Source organism: Monodon monoceros, unplaced genomic scaffold (assembly GCF_005190385.1).
Source record: "Monodon monoceros isolate NGI ecotype Baffin Bay Population unplaced genomic scaffold, NGI_Narwhal_1 Super_Scaffold_9, whole genome shotgun sequence".
Lineage (NCBI taxonomy): Eukaryota > Metazoa > Chordata > Mammalia > Artiodactyla > Monodontidae > Monodon > Monodon monoceros.
The window spans coordinates 23,778,283-23,795,630 of record NW_021703786.1 but is presented as its reverse complement, the minus strand read 5'-3'; the positions used below and the strand labels follow the sequence as shown (position 1 = coordinate 23,795,630).

At 37.6% G+C, this 17,348-nt stretch overlaps 1 protein-coding gene across 13 annotated transcripts in view; it reads left to right on the top strand.

Annotated features, from left to right (window-relative positions):
• BPTF (bromodomain PHD finger transcription factor) overlaps positions 1 to 17,348 on the top strand; it is a 132,488-nt gene that overhangs the window by 80,861 nt on the left and 34,279 nt on the right. For 8 of the 13 annotated variants that reach the window (XM_029212856.1, XM_029212859.1, XM_029212854.1 and 5 more), the window contains 6 exons: positions 1,587 to 1,766; positions 2,840 to 5,153; positions 9,374 to 9,498; positions 10,254 to 10,382; positions 12,159 to 12,309; positions 13,119 to 13,242. In XM_029212856.1, coding sequence (XP_029068689.1) covers positions 1,587 to 1,766; positions 2,840 to 5,153; positions 9,374 to 9,498; positions 10,254 to 10,382; positions 12,159 to 12,309; positions 13,119 to 13,242 — 3,023 coding nt within the window. The remainder of the gene's footprint in view (positions 1 to 1,586; positions 1,767 to 2,839; positions 5,154 to 9,373; positions 9,499 to 10,253; positions 10,383 to 12,158; positions 12,310 to 13,118; positions 13,243 to 17,348) is intronic. The other 5 variants (XM_029212860.1, XM_029212851.1, XM_029212861.1 and 2 more) reach the window with 1 other exon arrangement.

Here is a 17,348-nt window from a genome sequence, read left to right as displayed (position 1 = left end):
GCTCTAGGTGCACGGGCTTCAGTAGTTGCGGCTCGCAGGCTCAGTAGTTGTGGCTTGTGGGCTCTAGAGCACAACCTCAGTAGTTGTGGTGCATGGGCGTAGTTGCTCCGTGGCATGTGGGATCTTCCCGGACCAGGGCTCGAACCTGTGTCCCCTGCATTGGCAGGCGGATTCTTAACCACTGCGCCACCTGGGAAGTCCCACCTTTAGTGTTTAGAATCACAGAACTCTAGAGGTGAACTGCCCTTTTAGGAGGTAAATATTTTGAAACTCATGTTACATAAACAAATTATTTCATGAAGGTGTTAAGTGCCATACTGAAGGTCACACAGATAGTGCTTCCGTTGCCCTTTTTGCACTCTACCATGTTGTCTCTCCTTTGTTATCTAAGCAATTTTCAAAAGCAGTTCTGTTCACTCTGCAGCATATTTGCTAATTTATGGTGTGATATGGTCTTTCCTGTGAAGCCCATGCTGTAGTGCCAAATAAGTGCTATGTACACACCTAGCTAACTGATTTGGCTTCCTTGTGAATGGTTCTCATGAAACCTGAACCAGTAGATTTTTGAAACTGTTAATGTGGGAAAGTTGTCACTGAATTACCTTTTAACAGAAAAAGACATGTATTTTATAGAGCTCACTGGAATTTATATTTTAGGGACTAAGAGTGTCTTGCATATAGCAGATGTTCAATAACTGTTTCTATTTGCTAAATAGAAATATTCAATATTCATTTACATTATCTGATTATATTCAAGCTAAACGTCCATTATAATAAATTCTAAAAGATTGTTATAATTTTTATTACTATTTCATTGTTCCAGTTACCTGTGTAGCACTTAGAAAGAATTATAGAGAGCTTTTCTTTAATTGTGTTTGACCTATGTAATAAAATCCAGATTATCAATATGTAAAATATTTAGGCTTTTGCACATTTATTTTGTGTCCACTTTCCTTAGCATGGGGTTTTCTATTGTCCAAATGCTGGGCCTTTATCTAGCAGGTACCAAGTTGGTCTTGGAGCATCTTTTGAGTCTTTTCCTCCCAGTTGGCAGCAGGGAAGAAACCAGTAGTAAATCAGGTCCAAACAAGGCTACACATTGCATTTGGTTATTTCTTTTTTCTGTGATACAGACTTAAGTATTCTTAACTTGGAATCTATAGATAAACTTCAACTGTTTCAAATTTCAAATGCCATTGAAATTTATTACAAAAGTTTGTGTATGTACTTTTTTTCTGGGTAGGGGATCATAGCATTTATCCAATTCTAATATGGTTCTGTAATACAAAGTATGTTAGAAACCACTGATGCAGACTTTCTGAAGTCAGTGAACAGGTTGAAATAGTCTCATATGTGAAGGCTTCTGAAGTACATCTAAACTGTAGTCATTACTTCTATGCTTTAGGTCAGCTGAGCATATAAGAAAGAATGTAATAGCTTCAACTTTTGTATTTTGGGTTTTTTGAATAGAAAAAAGTATAAATTGCTGGAATATACTTGATAATTTCCACTAAACTAGGTGTATTAAAGTAAATTGCTAATATTTGACATACTTGTAATTACTATATACTTGGGGGTTTTTTTAGCTAAAAATAATATGGATGAAAATATGGATGAATCAGATAGAAGAAAAAGTCCACGAAGTCCAAAAAAAATAAAAACAGAGTCTGATTCTGAGAAAGGCGAGGTAAAAGATTCAGATGCTACAAAGGGAGCAGACCAAAGTGAAATGGACATTTCAAAGGTTACTGAGAAGAAGGACCAAGGTAAGGAGAGAAAAGTGTGGAGGGCAGCCTGGGGGTGATAAGAAAGCACTGGATCTAGTTCGCACAGCAGGAAAGGTACTGCAATGTCTCTTTGATAATAGCATTATTGAAACATGATTCATATGCCATATAACTCACCCACTTACAGTGTACAATTCAGTAGTTTTTACTATATTCACAGAGTTGTTCATCTATCACCATACTCAATTTTAGAACATTTTTCATCACCCAAAAAGAAACCTCATACCCACTAGCAGTCAGTCCTCCCTAAATCCCAATCTACTTTCTGTCTCTATGGATTTGCCTATTTTGGACATTCCATATAAATGGAATCAGGTAGTATGTGGTCCTTTGTGTCTGGCTTCTTTCACTTAGCATGTTTTCAAAGTTCATCCATGTTGTAGCATGTATCAGTACTTCATTCCTTTTTATTTACAAATGATATTCTGTTGTATGGATACGTCATGTTGTGTTTATCCATTCATGGTGGACATTTGGGTTGTTTCTTTTTGGCTATTAAGAATAATGGAAATATGAACATTCATGTACAAGTTTTTATATGGACATATGTTTTCATTTCTCTTGGGTAAATACGTAGGGGTGGAATTGCTGGATCAAGAGATAACTATGTTCAGCCTTTTGAGGAACTTACATTGACTTTTGTGAAAAGTTTTTTTAAAAACTAAGTTAGATAATGCATGAGGCTTAATATGTTTTATAACCATAAAATAACCATAAAATACTCTGTACAAAATCTTATGTGAAGGTACTGGTATATGCAATAGCTATCACATACTAAGTTATTTTTCCTTGTGGCATTCCATCATTTTTAGATACTAGGAATCAGAATATTTAAATATTTGGAATGTATGTGTTTTTTAACCTTTTATAAAGTTTAGCCCTGTCCATTGACCTATTCTAATCATATCAGGAACTTTTAAATATATAGCTGTTTATAGTTAAGGTTTTGAGTGAAAATCATAAAACCTGGTATTTTTTAAAGTGAAAATATTATCATGGATTCCACATTTCAGACTAAAAATTACATTTATATAAATGTCTTTGTTTCACAGATGTAAAAGAAGTTTTAGACTCTGACAATGATAAATCCTTTAAGGAAGAACCGATGGAAATAGATGATGATGTGAAAACAGAGTCACATATAAATTGTCAGGAAAGTTCTCAAGTAGATGTGGTCAATGTCAGTGAGGGTTTTCATCTAAGGACTAGTTATAAAAAGAAAATCAAATCATCCAAACTAGATGGACTTCTTGAAAGGAGAATTAAACAGTTTACACTGGAAGAAAAACAACGCCACGAGAAAATGAAGTTGGAGGGTGGAATTAAGGGTATAGGAAAGACCTGCACAAGTTCTTCGAAAAGCCTGTCTGAATCATCAGTAATAACAAAAGTAAAAGAAGGGTGTCAAAGTGACTTGCTTACACAAGAACAGAGCTCTAATGCAAGTAACGATAAATCTGAAGACTTGATTCGGGGATGTTCACAAAATGATTCCTCAATTCTTGGAATCAGTGATCCTGATCATACAACAAACAAACTTTATTCAAAAGATCAAATGCTAGATGATGCCTCCATTCAGAGCGCAGAGACAAACTGTCAGAAACAAAATTCTGTTCGAAATGACGTAAATGAGAGTCTCTCTGACCCTGCCATTAAAGGCCAGGAGCCCAGTAAGATTAAAACAAAAGGAAGTGATTTTCTCATTGATGACGCTAAACTAGCCAGTGCAGATGAAATTGGTACTTTGATCTATAAGAACAAAAAACCACTCATACAGGAAGATAATGACACCATTGTGTCTCCTTCCCAGAGCCCTTTACTTCCATCAGTACCTAAAAGTACTGATGATAGAGATATCCCATCTCTGTCAAAAGCAGTAGACTTTGAAGGAAAATTGGGATGTGATTCTGAATATAATAGCACTTTGGAAAATAGTTCTGATACTATGTCTATTCAAGACAGCAGTGAAGAAGATATGATTGTTCAGAATAGCAATGAAAGTATTTCTGAACAGTTAATAACTCAAGAACAAGGTAGTGAAGGCTTAGAACCATTGAAACATGAGTTTGTTTCAGATAAGACCACTGGAAACTGTGGCGACAGGCTGCAGGCTAAGGTAAATGAAGCAAATAGTAAAAAAACAAGTCAAGATCAGAAATTAGAGGAGAGACCACTTAATAAATGTATCGATCAAATCAATCTGAAAAATGTCACTGACAAAAAGAATAATGAAAACCGAGAGTCTGAAAAGAAAGGACAGAAAGCAAGTACCTTTCAAATAAATGGAAAAGATAATAAACCTAAAGTATATTTGAAAGGTGAATGCTTGAAAGACATTTCTGAGAGTAAAGTAGGAAGTTGTGACATTGAACCAAAGGTTAATAATATAAATAAAATAATTCCTGAAAATGATATTAAGTCTTTGACTGTTAAAGAATCTGCTGTAAAGCCATTCATGAATGGTGATGTCATCATGGAAGATTTTAATGAAAAAAACAACTTGGAAACAAAATCATGTTTACTGAGGTCTTCGGATACTGAAGGCGACTACCAAGATCGCCTAGAGACCCTGCCATCAACCAAACAGTCTGAGGGTACCCAAGCTACCACGCCTCTACCATCTTGTCCAGAAAGCAGCAGTTCAGCCAATCAGGAAGAAGACATGGAAATTGAAACCTGCGAAGTTAAGAAAGTTACTTCATCTCCTGTTACTTCTGGAGAGGACTCTAACTTCAGTAATGATTTTATTGATGAAAATGGCCCGCCCACCAACAAAGATGAAAATGTCAATGGAGAATCTAAAAGAAAAACAGTCATCACAGAAGTCACCACCATGACGTCCACAGTAGCCACAGAATCAAAAACCGTAATTAAGGTAGCAAAAGTTGATAAGCAGACTGTGGTCTCTTCCACAGAAAATTGTGCCAAGTCCACTGTCACAACCACCACTACAACGGTAACAAAGCTTTCCACGCCCTCCACCGGCAGCAGTGTGGACATAATCTCTGTGAAGGAGCAGAGCAAAACTGTGGTCACCACGACAGTGACAGACTCACTGACCACCGCAGGAGGCACTCTGGTAACATCTATGACCGTGAGCAAAGAATATTCCACAAGAGACAAAGTGAAACTCATGAAGTTTTCAAGACCCAAGAAGACTCGTTCAGGTACAGCTCTGCCATCGTACAGAAAGTTCATCACCAAGAGCAGCAAGAAGAGCATATTTGTTTTGCCCAATGATGACCTAAAAAAATTGGCCAGAAAAGGAGGAATCCGAGAAGTCCCTTATTTTAATTATAATGCAAAACCTGCCTTGGATATATGGCCATATCCTTCTCCTAGACCAACCTTTGGTATCACTTGGAGGTATGTACTTTAAAATGCATTTGGGGGAGGGAGAAAGTTTTTAAAGAATTATCTAATAAAAATATCTCATGAGATAACAGAAATAAGACAGGGAAATATATATTTAATGGGCAAAGTTAGTAATGGAAATAAGATACAGAGAGGTTTTAACTCGGCCAGCTGGTGGGTACTAAAGTTTACTTAGGGAAAAATGTTTAAAGACTGAAAATGTAAGGGAATCCTTTAGAATGAAATTCAGCTTCACTTTTCACAAGACAAAAGAAATGTGTCAAACGTAGTTGTTTTCGTGGTCTAACCTCCCAAGTTATTGCCATGTGTTTGCTTTGGGAGTGAGATAATCACAGAATTGGATAATCACCAACTTTCTGGAATGTTTGTATTTTATTTCTATTAGGTAATTCATAAAAACATAAGACATAGGAAACATGCCTGTATATCACACAAGGTTCATCATAATGTAGGAAATCTTGATGTAATTTGTTTGCATGATAGGCATTTGTTTTGGAGTTCTCTGTTATTTATGTGAGAAAAGGTAGTCTGAGATTCCTTAGGGAGTTTCTTTAAACCCAGAAATAGTCTTAATTTAAAAGTTTCTGGGCATTAAGCTTTGGGGATAAATTATAAGTACGTAGAGAGTTGGCAGTTGTAAGATCATGTAGTTTTAAATTGGGAAAGGATCTTAGAAATTCGTATCTTTTTTAGATGCATAATAATTTGCCTCTGGTCCCAGAGGGACTGAGTTAGGAATAGTGCCTGGTTTTCCTAAATCCCAGTCCAGTACTTTATCTTCTATATCACATTTCACGTATTTGTCCTTGCTTTGTGCTTTTCCATGTCCTTGTCTTTTTATCTTTTCACCCTTAAAATTGAAAAGGATGGAACATGAACATTGAAAACATAAGAGTTCTGTGGGACATGCTCAGAAACTAGGAACGGTCTTGTTTGCAGTGAGATTTCGCTAGGATCCTCAAGTTCATGATGTCAGCAGGTTCCTGAGCAGACTCCATTTCACTTTAGGCTTCATTTCTGTGTGTCTTTAGTATGGTTCCTTTAAGTTGAAATCATACTTTTCTTGTTTTCTTTATATTACAATTAGCTAGTATTAAAAAAAAAAGACTGTAAATGAGTACTCTCTATAAAGGAATTAATTAATATGACCAGTCATAGTTGGTTTGACCAAGTTTTTAATAACTCATCTTTTGATTTGAATTAAAATATCATCACTCCATTACACATTCAATAGAGACAGCTGAAAAGTACAATTTCTCTGCAGGGCCTGCAATGAAGGATTTGCAGAATCCTGCAGGGAATCAAGGAACTCTTCATTACAGTTCATGGATTTGTAGGATTACTCTGCACTTTTCTGCTTTCTTCATTGAGAGCGGTCCCAAAATGTATCCTTGACTGTCCTGCAGGTAACTTCTTTCCCACTGGAAAAGTTACTATGTACAAATACTTTAATTAAAGTGACCTGGCAGTTGTGGAGGCCGACCTTTCTGCTCTTTTCTATTCTGTAAATGGAAGGTAGGCTTGACTGCGAAGCACTTTTCTCTGAACCAGTTCTGTTCACGTGTTGCCCAGGGCCCTTTTCTGCACGGCTGGGTTTCAGAAACCTTGTATTGTTATGTTTTAATATGCACTGGGGGCACAGTTTTTATCTGTTAATTTCTCATTTTTTAATGGAAGGAAGTACCTTCCTGTATGTTTTAAACAGATACTGCCTTCAGATATATGCTAACGTCTTAATTTGCTGAGGTTGAGAGAAACATAATCCCTTCTATCTAACGGAGGCATGGGTAAAAATGTAAATTATTCTTGACTTTAGAATGCATTTTTTAAAAACGTATCGCTATAAAAACCATGCATGTGAAATGCATTTTTCTACTCACACTTGAATAAAATACGTCTGATGCTTAGAGTAGGTGCTAAGAATGCCAAAGGCGCATGTTTGGTCTTTATTAAATTTAACATTAAGGCTGAGCAGTATTGAAAAAGTGAAACTTGTCTCATTGACTCATTAGGGCCTCTTTTTCCCTCCACACTGTCCATTCCCTTACTCCCTTTTCCCCAGGCCCTGATTCTGTGTTTCATGATCACTTTGAACCAGTAGTTTTCTCCATGGTGCTGTCAGAAGGATCCTCCTAAAATGCAGATCTATCCTGTGAATGTTCTGACTGAGCTGAGCAGGCATTTAAAGCGGATGTGTTAACCACCACAGGGCTGGGAAGGGGAAAGCGTTTGTCACCTGTCCACCACGTCTATGAGAAGTACTCCCCTTTATAACCCATGCAGAACTGGCTGCATTGCAGAGATCTCCGTATAGACGGCCGCTGACGCTCTTTAATCCTTCCATTCAGTGCAGCACATTTTGGCTTCTGCCTTCTTCTCTCATGCCAGCTTCATCTCTCGCTGCACCTTCACACCCCTTCCCTCCAGCCAGAGTACGCCGGATGTGGTTTTCAGGAAGAAGTGTGTGCTTTTGTACACCTTCCTCCTCAGCGCATGTGTGCCCCCTTGCCTTTGGTCAGCCGCCCCCTCACCCTTGTCCTCTGAGGCTCCAGCAAAGCTCTCATCCCCATCCCTGGGCCCAATCAGGTACCACTCCCTTGTGCTTTCCTCTGTTACAGCTCCTGAGGATGCAGGAAGACATTATAATTCACTTCTGTGTCCCCAGCTCCTTTCACTTAGTTTAACACATGGAAGAAACTCAAGTATTTTTTGAATGAATAAATGAATGGACAGGCTCTAATGCATGAGATGTGTTCCCCACCTGGTGTTGCTTCCATTGTAAAATAGAGAAGCTTTCAAGTTGTTGTTTGTTGAGAGTGATTGGAGGAAGAAGAGAGAGAATGAGAAACAACTCTCTTTCCAAATAAGTATTCATTTGTTTTCTCCCATGAGTCCAGAGTTCCCTAGGCATTTCTTTAGGGTGTGATCTGAAAGTGACAGACACTTTCCCCCTCTCAGGACATCCTTGCACTGATTAACATTTGCCCTCTAATTTAAGAACCCTCTGTCCAGGTCAGAGGATTCACAGGGTGATAGCACAACAAAGAAAATAATGGTGTCACAGCTGGAGAGGGGAAATTAAGAAGTTGCAGCAACTTTTTGGCTAGAGCTTTCTCTTTCTCACGTTGTTTGCTTTTCTAACTTAACGTTAAGAATAGAAAGCATTGCTTTTCAAATATAAATTGTCTAAGACTTACCTTGTATACCTCTATTAGAGGAGGAAATTATTTCGTTTCATAGGCTTTCCCTACAGTACAATCAATCAGTATATTCATTTAAGTATGTGGAAACGTCAATAAAATATTTAATTATACAAAACCACTAATAGAGAATTGACAGCCTAGGGCTGCTTTAAAATGTTCTATGGTTAACTCCATTTTAAGACATGATGTTCATTGCAGTTGTAAATTCATTCTAAAATGTGTTTTTAATATTATTTTTAAAAGAATATCTAAAATGTTCAATAACTTTGTATACAGTGTTTAGAAAAAACCTGAACACAGAGATTCCTTTGTCTCCTGACTAGTAACTAACATAGTAATGTCCTTTTTTATTATTCATTGTATCATAGGATTGTAAAACTACACTAATGTTGTTAAAGTAACGTTAGTATTAGCAGCATTCATCATCCAGTACTTCGTGTTTTGCAGAACCACCATTTCAGTACAAAATTTCTGTCCATCTGGAAAGGTCTTATTGGGTTTGTGAGGTCTTTTTGTTTTGCTTTTTGAGAAAATTGAAACATTTTCAGTTTGTTTCAGCAAAAATCAGTTAAGATTTTATTCTTCTTCAGATCACTTATCACATTGTCACACAATTATTTATTTCTCCATATATGCTCTCATTCATAATTTTTCTAACACATATTTTAGAATTAGGCTAAATTTATAAAATCTTTGTAAATTGTTGCCATATCAGTCTTACAATGAAACATGCTTTGTTTTACATATTTATATGGCATTTGAGGTAACTACAGCCCCTTTGTGAATTGTTAGATGCATGTCATGCCTGGGAACAAAAAATTCTTTTATTAAGGGACATATAATAACCAAAGTGCTTATAAAGCCATATGATAAATATTGAAGTCACAATGAGGACAAAAAACAATCCTTCAGTTTAGTAGAGAGAGAGAGAGAGAGAGTGTGTGTGTGTGTGTGTGTGTGTGTGTGTGTGTGTGTGTATACATCGTTTTTCTTGGGTTTTTCTTTCAGGTATAGACTTCAGACTGTGAAGTCCTTAGCTGGAGTGAGTCTTATGTTGCGGTTACTGTGGGCAAGTCTGAGATGGGATGACATGGCAGCCAAGGCTCCTCCAGGAGGAGGGACTACACGGACAGGTAGCGGTTTTTTATTTTCGAATTTAAGTTTAAAAGAGAAAAATCTCTTGACAGTTCACTTCATTTTAAGCATGTCTGTTATTTATTAAAATATAGTGCTAGTATTTTAAAAACAAGGCTTTGGTCAAGTTTAGCAACACATGCCATAAATTCCTGGGGGCCGGGCAGGGGCGTTTCACATTATAAGGGTAGTCACTAATGTGTGAACCAGTGTGAATTTTTAAAAGACATTTCTTACCGCACAGTATAAATCATTTAAATTGGGACATCTGGAACCCTGTGCTTGCTGCTGCTCTCCTAGGGTTTTTATTATTTTGACCGAATTTTGCCACCAGGAACTAAGCTGTGCCCAAACAGCATTTTGCTCAGTTGAGAAATTTTCAGTGACGAAGAAACTCAGTATTGTTGCAATCTAGTGATGGTCCTGCAGCTGTTCATTAAGCAAATGTTTCCAAAGGTTTAGTCTTTTTTTTTTTTTTTTTTTTTGCGGTACGCGAGCCTCTCCTGTTGCGGAGCACAGGCTCCGGACGCACAGGTTCAGCGGCCATGGCTCACGGGCCCAGCCGCTCCGCGGCACGTAGGATTCTCCCAGACTGGGGCACGAACCCATATCCCCTGCATCGGCAGGCGGACTCTCAACCACTGCACCACCAGGGAAGCCCCTAGTCTCTTTTTTAAAGTACCAGATGTTGTACCTTTTTATTCTCTGAATATTTGGGGTGGTTATTAATACTATGTGAATTAAATCACCATAGAAACATCTGAAACTGAAATCACAACAACAGAAATAATTAAGAGGCGAGATGTTGGTCCTTATGGCATTCGATCTGAATATTGTATCAGGAAAATCATCTGCCCCATTGGAGTTCCAGAAGCACCAAAAGGTAAGGAGTAGAAAGAATTCTTTTATTATTTACCTGTTAGCCATATCTTTTGTGAATTGAAGTTTGATTATAATTGTTTCTTTAACTCTTTAATCATCTTTTGAAAAAAATACTTTTTCATCACAGACTATTCTGTTTTTAAAATGATATTTAATCAGTAAACATAGCAAAATTCCACTAGACACACAGTGATGCCTACAGTCATGGTACCAGGCAGAGGAAGGGTACAAATACCTCTTTTATCAGTAATTAAAGATACGGAGCAGTGGTTGACACCAGACCGTCAGCTCCAAGACTCAAGCCTTTGAGTCTGTCTGGTTGTAGTCCTGGAACCTGCTGTAGAATCTGACACATAAGTGGTCAGTGAAGATTTGTTGACTCAAGGGTTCAAGCTATTGTGTAATACTTCAGTGCTCAGGGTAGAAGTAACCTAAGAGGCATAAAGAGTTACTCAGGAAACATTTATAGACACCTACATGATAGGCCTTAGGTGACAAATACATAGAACAATGGAATCCAGCCCCTATTCTTAAAGGAAGCAAAGAAAAGGTATAATAATTCTATACTTGAGAATCAAAATTATTAACACTAAGAAGAGTCCAGCAAGGTGTCCAGATTCAAGATATATCATTAGACAAAAATAAATAGTTTTATTTTACCTGTGTAGTAAAAATACTTAGGGGAACAACTATGAAGAAACGTGTAAAAAGAAGATGCTGTCTATAAATAGAAGCTTACTATTTTATAGAAGTTAATTGTCCCCAAATGGATAAATTTAATTTTTTGAATCTTGATTGAATCAACTCAAAAGCTCATCTTGGAGAATAAATGAGAATGGCTTTTTTGAAAAGAGTAACAATAAGTGGGTAGCTGTCCTAATAGATGATGAAATATTAGTATAATTAAAACAATGTCCTGGAACAGGAATAGACAGCTCAGTTGATAGGCAAAGACACACAGATGGAAGAAGGCGTTCCTGACCAGTCGTCCGTCTTGACTCCACAGCCGTTGATGCAAACCACTGCTGTCTCCTTGAATCACTTTTCTTTTCTTGTATCACTTCATACAATCCAGGTCCTGCTGCTCTTTCAGTTTCCTTCTGTTGCTTGCCTGTGATTCTACTGCTTCCCTCTTCCCTGAACATATGGGAAGGTTCAATGCTTGTCTGTCCCTACTTTTTATTTTTAGAATCTTATCACTGGAGATTATATCTATTCTTAATAGTTTCCGATCCCTCCTTTACATTAGTAAGTCTCCAGTCCCTCTTCTCGGTGCCCTGATAGGGAAATACAGATCGCCAGAGTTGTACATTTCAAGGACACCCAGCCCAGCTGGGAGGAACACGCTACGCTTCTTGAAGAAGGTTGTATCCACATTGCGGTCTGAAGGATGAATTAGGCACCAGTCAAATGAGGGGGAAGGAGGCTAGGAGTAGTGTTCCAGGCATAGGGAACAGGCTGTGGAAAGGCTAATAGGGCTTTTATATCAGGGGCCAGCAAACCATGAGCTTTGACCCACCATCTGCTATTGTTAATAAAGTTTGACTGGAACACAGCCACACTTTCTGACTTATGTATTGTCTTTGGCTCCTTTTATGATACAGAGTTGAGAAGTTGTAGTAGAGACCATCTGGCCTGCATAGTCTAAAGTATTTACCATCTGGCCCTTTAAGAAAATGTTTGCCAATCCCTGCTTTTCATGATATAAGAGAAGATGCCAGAAGTACTATAATTTAGAAACTACATTGCTTAAAATACTCTGATTTCTTTTCCAAAGAAACACCTACGCCTCAGAGGAAAGGCCTTCGATCGAGTGCCTTGCGGCCAAAGAGACCAGAAACGCCCAAGCAAACTGGCCCTGTTATTATTGAAACCTGGGTAGCAGAGGAAGAGTTGGAATTATGGGAGATCAGGGCGTTTGCTGAGAGGTAAGGAAATAGTTTATATGTGATCAGATGCTGAAGATTTTTTATCACTTCAGAATTAAAGAATTACCCCTTTAATAGTTTATTCGATATGTCCTAATTTTGCTCCACCTTTTGATTCTCTAGCTGTGTATCGTTTATTAATGTCCTCTTTCTAATTTTTATGAGTTATTATCTACTTGTCAATTTTGAATTACCTTAATTTAAATGTTTTATTTTTAAATTGAAATAATTTTATACTTTTTGTATGATGTGGAACTTAACCAGATTTCACTTAATATTAGATGCCAGATGCCTAGTAGGATACAGGCATACTCATTTTATCGCGCTTCACAAATACTGCGGTTTTTACAAGCTGAAGACTTGTGGCAACTCTGCTTTGAGAAAGTCTGTAGGCACCATTTCCCCAATAGCATTTGCTTACTTTGTGTCTCTGTGTCACATTTTGGTAATTCTCACAGTATTTCAAAACTTTTCATTATTATTATATTTGTTATGATGATCTATGATCAGTGATCTTTGATGTTACTACTACGACTCACTGAAAGCTCAGATGATTATTAGCATTTTTTGGCAATAAAGTATTTTTTAAATTAAGGTATGTACTTTTTTTTTAGACATGATGTTATTGCACACTTAGTAGACTACAGTATAGTGTAAACATCACTGTTATATGCACTGGGAAACCAGAAGAATCATGTGACTCACTTCATTGTGACATTTGCTTTATTGCAGTGATCTGGAACCAAACCCACAATATCTATGAGGTATGCCTGTAGTTTCTGATAAATTCCTCCTTTCTTTCCCTGCAGAGTGGAGAAAGAAAAGGCACAAGCAGTTGAGCAACAGGCTAAGGTTAGTGAACAGAAGAAGGCAGAGGACTTCAAGGCCCAAATGGAGGCTCATCTCAAACAGCAGCGATTGGCTGCCCAGCAGGTGGGGGAGTTGGTACCAGTCCCACCTGGCAGCGAATTGACATTTTTAGCCAAATTCGTGCACACTAAAAGCACAGTAATTTTATATTCATGTGGTTTTATTTTTACGTGTATCTCATATATATCTTAATTTCAGTACTTGAAAATAGCTCTGTGGATATACCAAGCTTTGGTTTTGCAAAAAGTGTACACATTTGAAGAACAATGTTTGAAGTATAATTTCTCTTATTTATTATATTTATAATTCAAAGGGTAGTTTCTAAAGATAATTTTTTCCTGTAAAATTCCAATCCGTAAAATCTCTGTAGTCTATGAAAAAGTGAGTTCTACTAAAAGTATAAGTTTGTTGTAATTGGTGGTCATCAGGCTACTGTGGTCTCTTAGTATTTCCATACTGTGATGTATCATATGTGCCTGACTATTTAGGGACCCAAATAAAAGATAATTACCCCTTCCTTCTAATAAGAAGATACTATGAAAGTTTTTAGCCAAACTTGAATATATAAACTTTCAGGATATTGATAAAATAGAAATAGATAAAATAGGTATCATTAACTTAGTTACACATAACTTACTTAAAAATTACATATTACATAAATAAATCAGACTCACTTCCTCATGTTTTACCTTTTTCCTCATATTTTATAAAATATTTTTTCAAGTTCTTGTATATTTTACAGTGGTTTACTATAGGTCATCTTCACTTAGATCAAAGTTTGAGATAACAGCACTTCTGGATTTTGTCATGTCTATCTCTCCACTCATAGAAAGACTGGCTAGTTGTTTTGTTTTTCATTTTATGGATGTGTTTTGTCATCTCTACAATGTAACCCAAGGTATTACTTTTTGGGGGGGCCAGGGGGTCAATTTCTTTAATTTGATAATGAGCTTTTCTCTGGCAGTTGAAAGTCAGAACCTGAACTTGGTGATGTATTACCTCTCTGAGTCCCCCAAGAACATTGTATTCTTTGCTTTTCCTATGTGTGTCAGTTTCTGAGGTGATGGACATGCACCTGTATATAGCTTAATTGAACAGAGCAGTATATACTTAATCTATATATTACTTCAGAATTTTTATTTAGGGGCTTCCCTGGTGGCGCACTGGTTGAGAGTCCGCCTGCCGATGCAGGGGACACGGGTTCGTGCCCCGGTCTGGGAAGATCCAACATGTCGCGGAGCGGCTGGGAGTGTGAGCCATGGCCGCTGAGCCTACACGTCCGGAGCCTGTGCTCCGCAATGGGAGAGGCCACAACAGTGAGAGGCCTGAGTACAAAAAAAAAAAAAAAATTATTTAAAATATCTTTCTCAAAACAAGTCAATCTTCATTTTAATATGTTTTCCAAATTTAGCAATGAAGATGATCGAAACTTTTTTTCCATGCAAAAATTGAGAAATAATGACAGCTAGAGTTTAATGACAAACTTGCCGTTTTGAACATGTGTACAAACCCAGCAGATTTTGTGGACATGTCAAACCTGTGATTTTTTTCCCCCTGTAATTTTTTAAAGTTTTTTATACAATTTTTAAAGGTTGTACTCCATTTACAGTTATTACAAAATATTGGCTATATTTCCCATAGTCAACATTTCCAGTTTTTGAAGGCATAGCCCCAGAAAATAACTATGTGTTTAGTTGTTTTGTTTTTCTTGCCTCCTTTATTTTTTAACTGATCCAATTGGATGACATTTCCAAGAATCCAAAACTAAGCTCCTTTTCTTCTTTTTTTTTTTAAATATAAATTTATTTATTTATTTATTTTTGGCTACGTTGGGTCTTTGTTGCTGCGTGCAGGTTTTCTCTACTTGCGGCTAGTGGGGGCTACTCTTCGTTGTGGTGCGCGGGCTTCTCATTGCGGTGGCTTCTCTTGTTGCGGAGCACGGGCTCTAGGTGCACGGGCTTCAGTAGTTGTGGCTTGTGGGCTCTAGAGTGCAGGCTCAGTAGTTGTGGCGCTTGGGCTTAGTTGCTCCGCAGCATGTGGGATCTTCCCAGACCAGGGCTCGAACCCGTGTCCCCTGCATTGGCAGGCAGATTCTCAACCACTGCGCCACCAGGGAAGCCCTCATTTTCTTCTGAGGAATGAGAAATTATGTAAAATACCTCACATTATTTTAAGGCATAGAGGACATATACAAAAGTAACAGTAAGAAGACTAGGTATGCTGTCTTTGGTGAGCAGTGTTTGATGGCAAGAAATAGTTCAGCATTGGAACTTGATCTTCGTACACAACTCAGCTCCAGCATTTACTAGCTCTGTGACCTTGGGCTAGTTTTACAACCTCTCTAAGTCTCAGTTTCCTCATCTTTAAATCACAGTACCAGCAACTTTATTGGGTTGGTCCAAGCATTAAATAAGATAATGAAGGAGTAAAGGGTTTGCCACCAGGTTTGTAGTCAGTGCCAGCTGTAGGATTTTTTTTGGTTTGTTTGTTTGTTTTAACATCTTTATTGGAGTATAATTGCTTTACAATGGTGTGTTAGTTTCTGCTTTATAACAAAGTGAACCAGCTATACATATACAGATATCCCATATCTCCTCCCTCTTGCGTCTCCCTCCCACCCTCCCTATCACACCCCTCTAGGTGGTCACAAAGCACTGAGCTGATCTCCCTGTGCTGTGTGGCTGCTTCCCACTAGCTGTCTATTTTACATTTGGTAGTATATATATATGTGCATGCCACTCTCTCACTTCGTCCCAGCTTACCCTTCCCCCTCCCCGTGTCCTCAAGTCCATTCTCTATGTCTGCATCTTTATTCCTGTCCTTACCCTATGTTCTTCAGAACCAGGAAAACTGGACAGCTACATGTAAAAGAATGAAATTAGAACACTCCATAACACCATACACAAAAATAAACTCAAAATGGATTAAAGACCTAAATGTAAAGCCAGACACTATAAAACTCTTAGAGGAAAACATAGGCAGAACACCCTGTGACATAAATCACAGCAAGATCCTTTTTGACCCACCTCCTAGAGAAATGGAAATAAAAGCAAAAATAAACAAATGGGACCTAATGAAACTTAAAAGCTTTTGCACAGCAAAGGAAATCATAAACAAGGCGAAAAGACAACCCTCAGAATAGGAGAAAATAGTTGCAAACGAAGCAACTGACAAAGGATTAATCTCCAAAATATACAAGCAGCTCATGCAGCTCAATATCAAAAAAATAAACAACCCAATCCAAAAATGGGCAGAAGACCTAAATAGACATTTCTCCAAAGAAGATATACAGATTGCCAACAAACACATGAAAGGATGCTCAACATCACTAATCATTAGAGAAATGCAAACCAAAATGACAATGAGGTATCACCTCACACCAGTCAGAATGGCCATCATCAAAAAATCTACAAACAATAAATGCTGGAGAGGGTGTGGAGAAAAGGGAACACTCTTGCACTGCTGGTGGGAATGTGAATTGGTACAGTCACTATGGAGAACAGCATGGAGGTTCCTTAAAAAAGTAAAAATAGAACTACCATACGACCCAGCAATCCCACTACTGGGCATATACACTGAGGAAACCATAATTCAAAAAGATCAAGTTGTAGTTTTTACATGTGTAAACTTAAACTGTCATGTCGATAAGCTGTCAGGAAAAGGCAGCAATCTCTGGGTAAAGAAACGCAAATCGTCTTTAATAACACTATAGTCTGAAAGATCCGATTATACCGTTCTGTATAAAATAGTCTAAAGGATTTTTCTGTAAAAATATTTGAACTGAAAAATATAAATCTAGTAAAATTATTTATTATTTTCAGCTTGTTGATTGCAGGTTTGCCAACTTGAATAGTGATACTTAAATATTGACATGTTCTTTATGATTGGGTAAATTAACATGACAGGTCCCACCATTTGCTGTCTGTCTGTTCTAAACCCCACAGCTGAATCACAAGGTATCCCTGTCTCCAGTAAGATCACCCACGTCTCTTGCACTTTCAGTCTGAAAGCTTGGACCTTTGCACAGACTGGAAAAACTTGATCATTTCAAATTTATGTTACCAAAAACTTACTGCTTTTAATAAAGTATATGTGATTTAGAGTCATAAAAATGTTGCCTCCCTCGAGAAATTAAATTCAAGTGTAAATTTGTACGGGCATATTTTCAG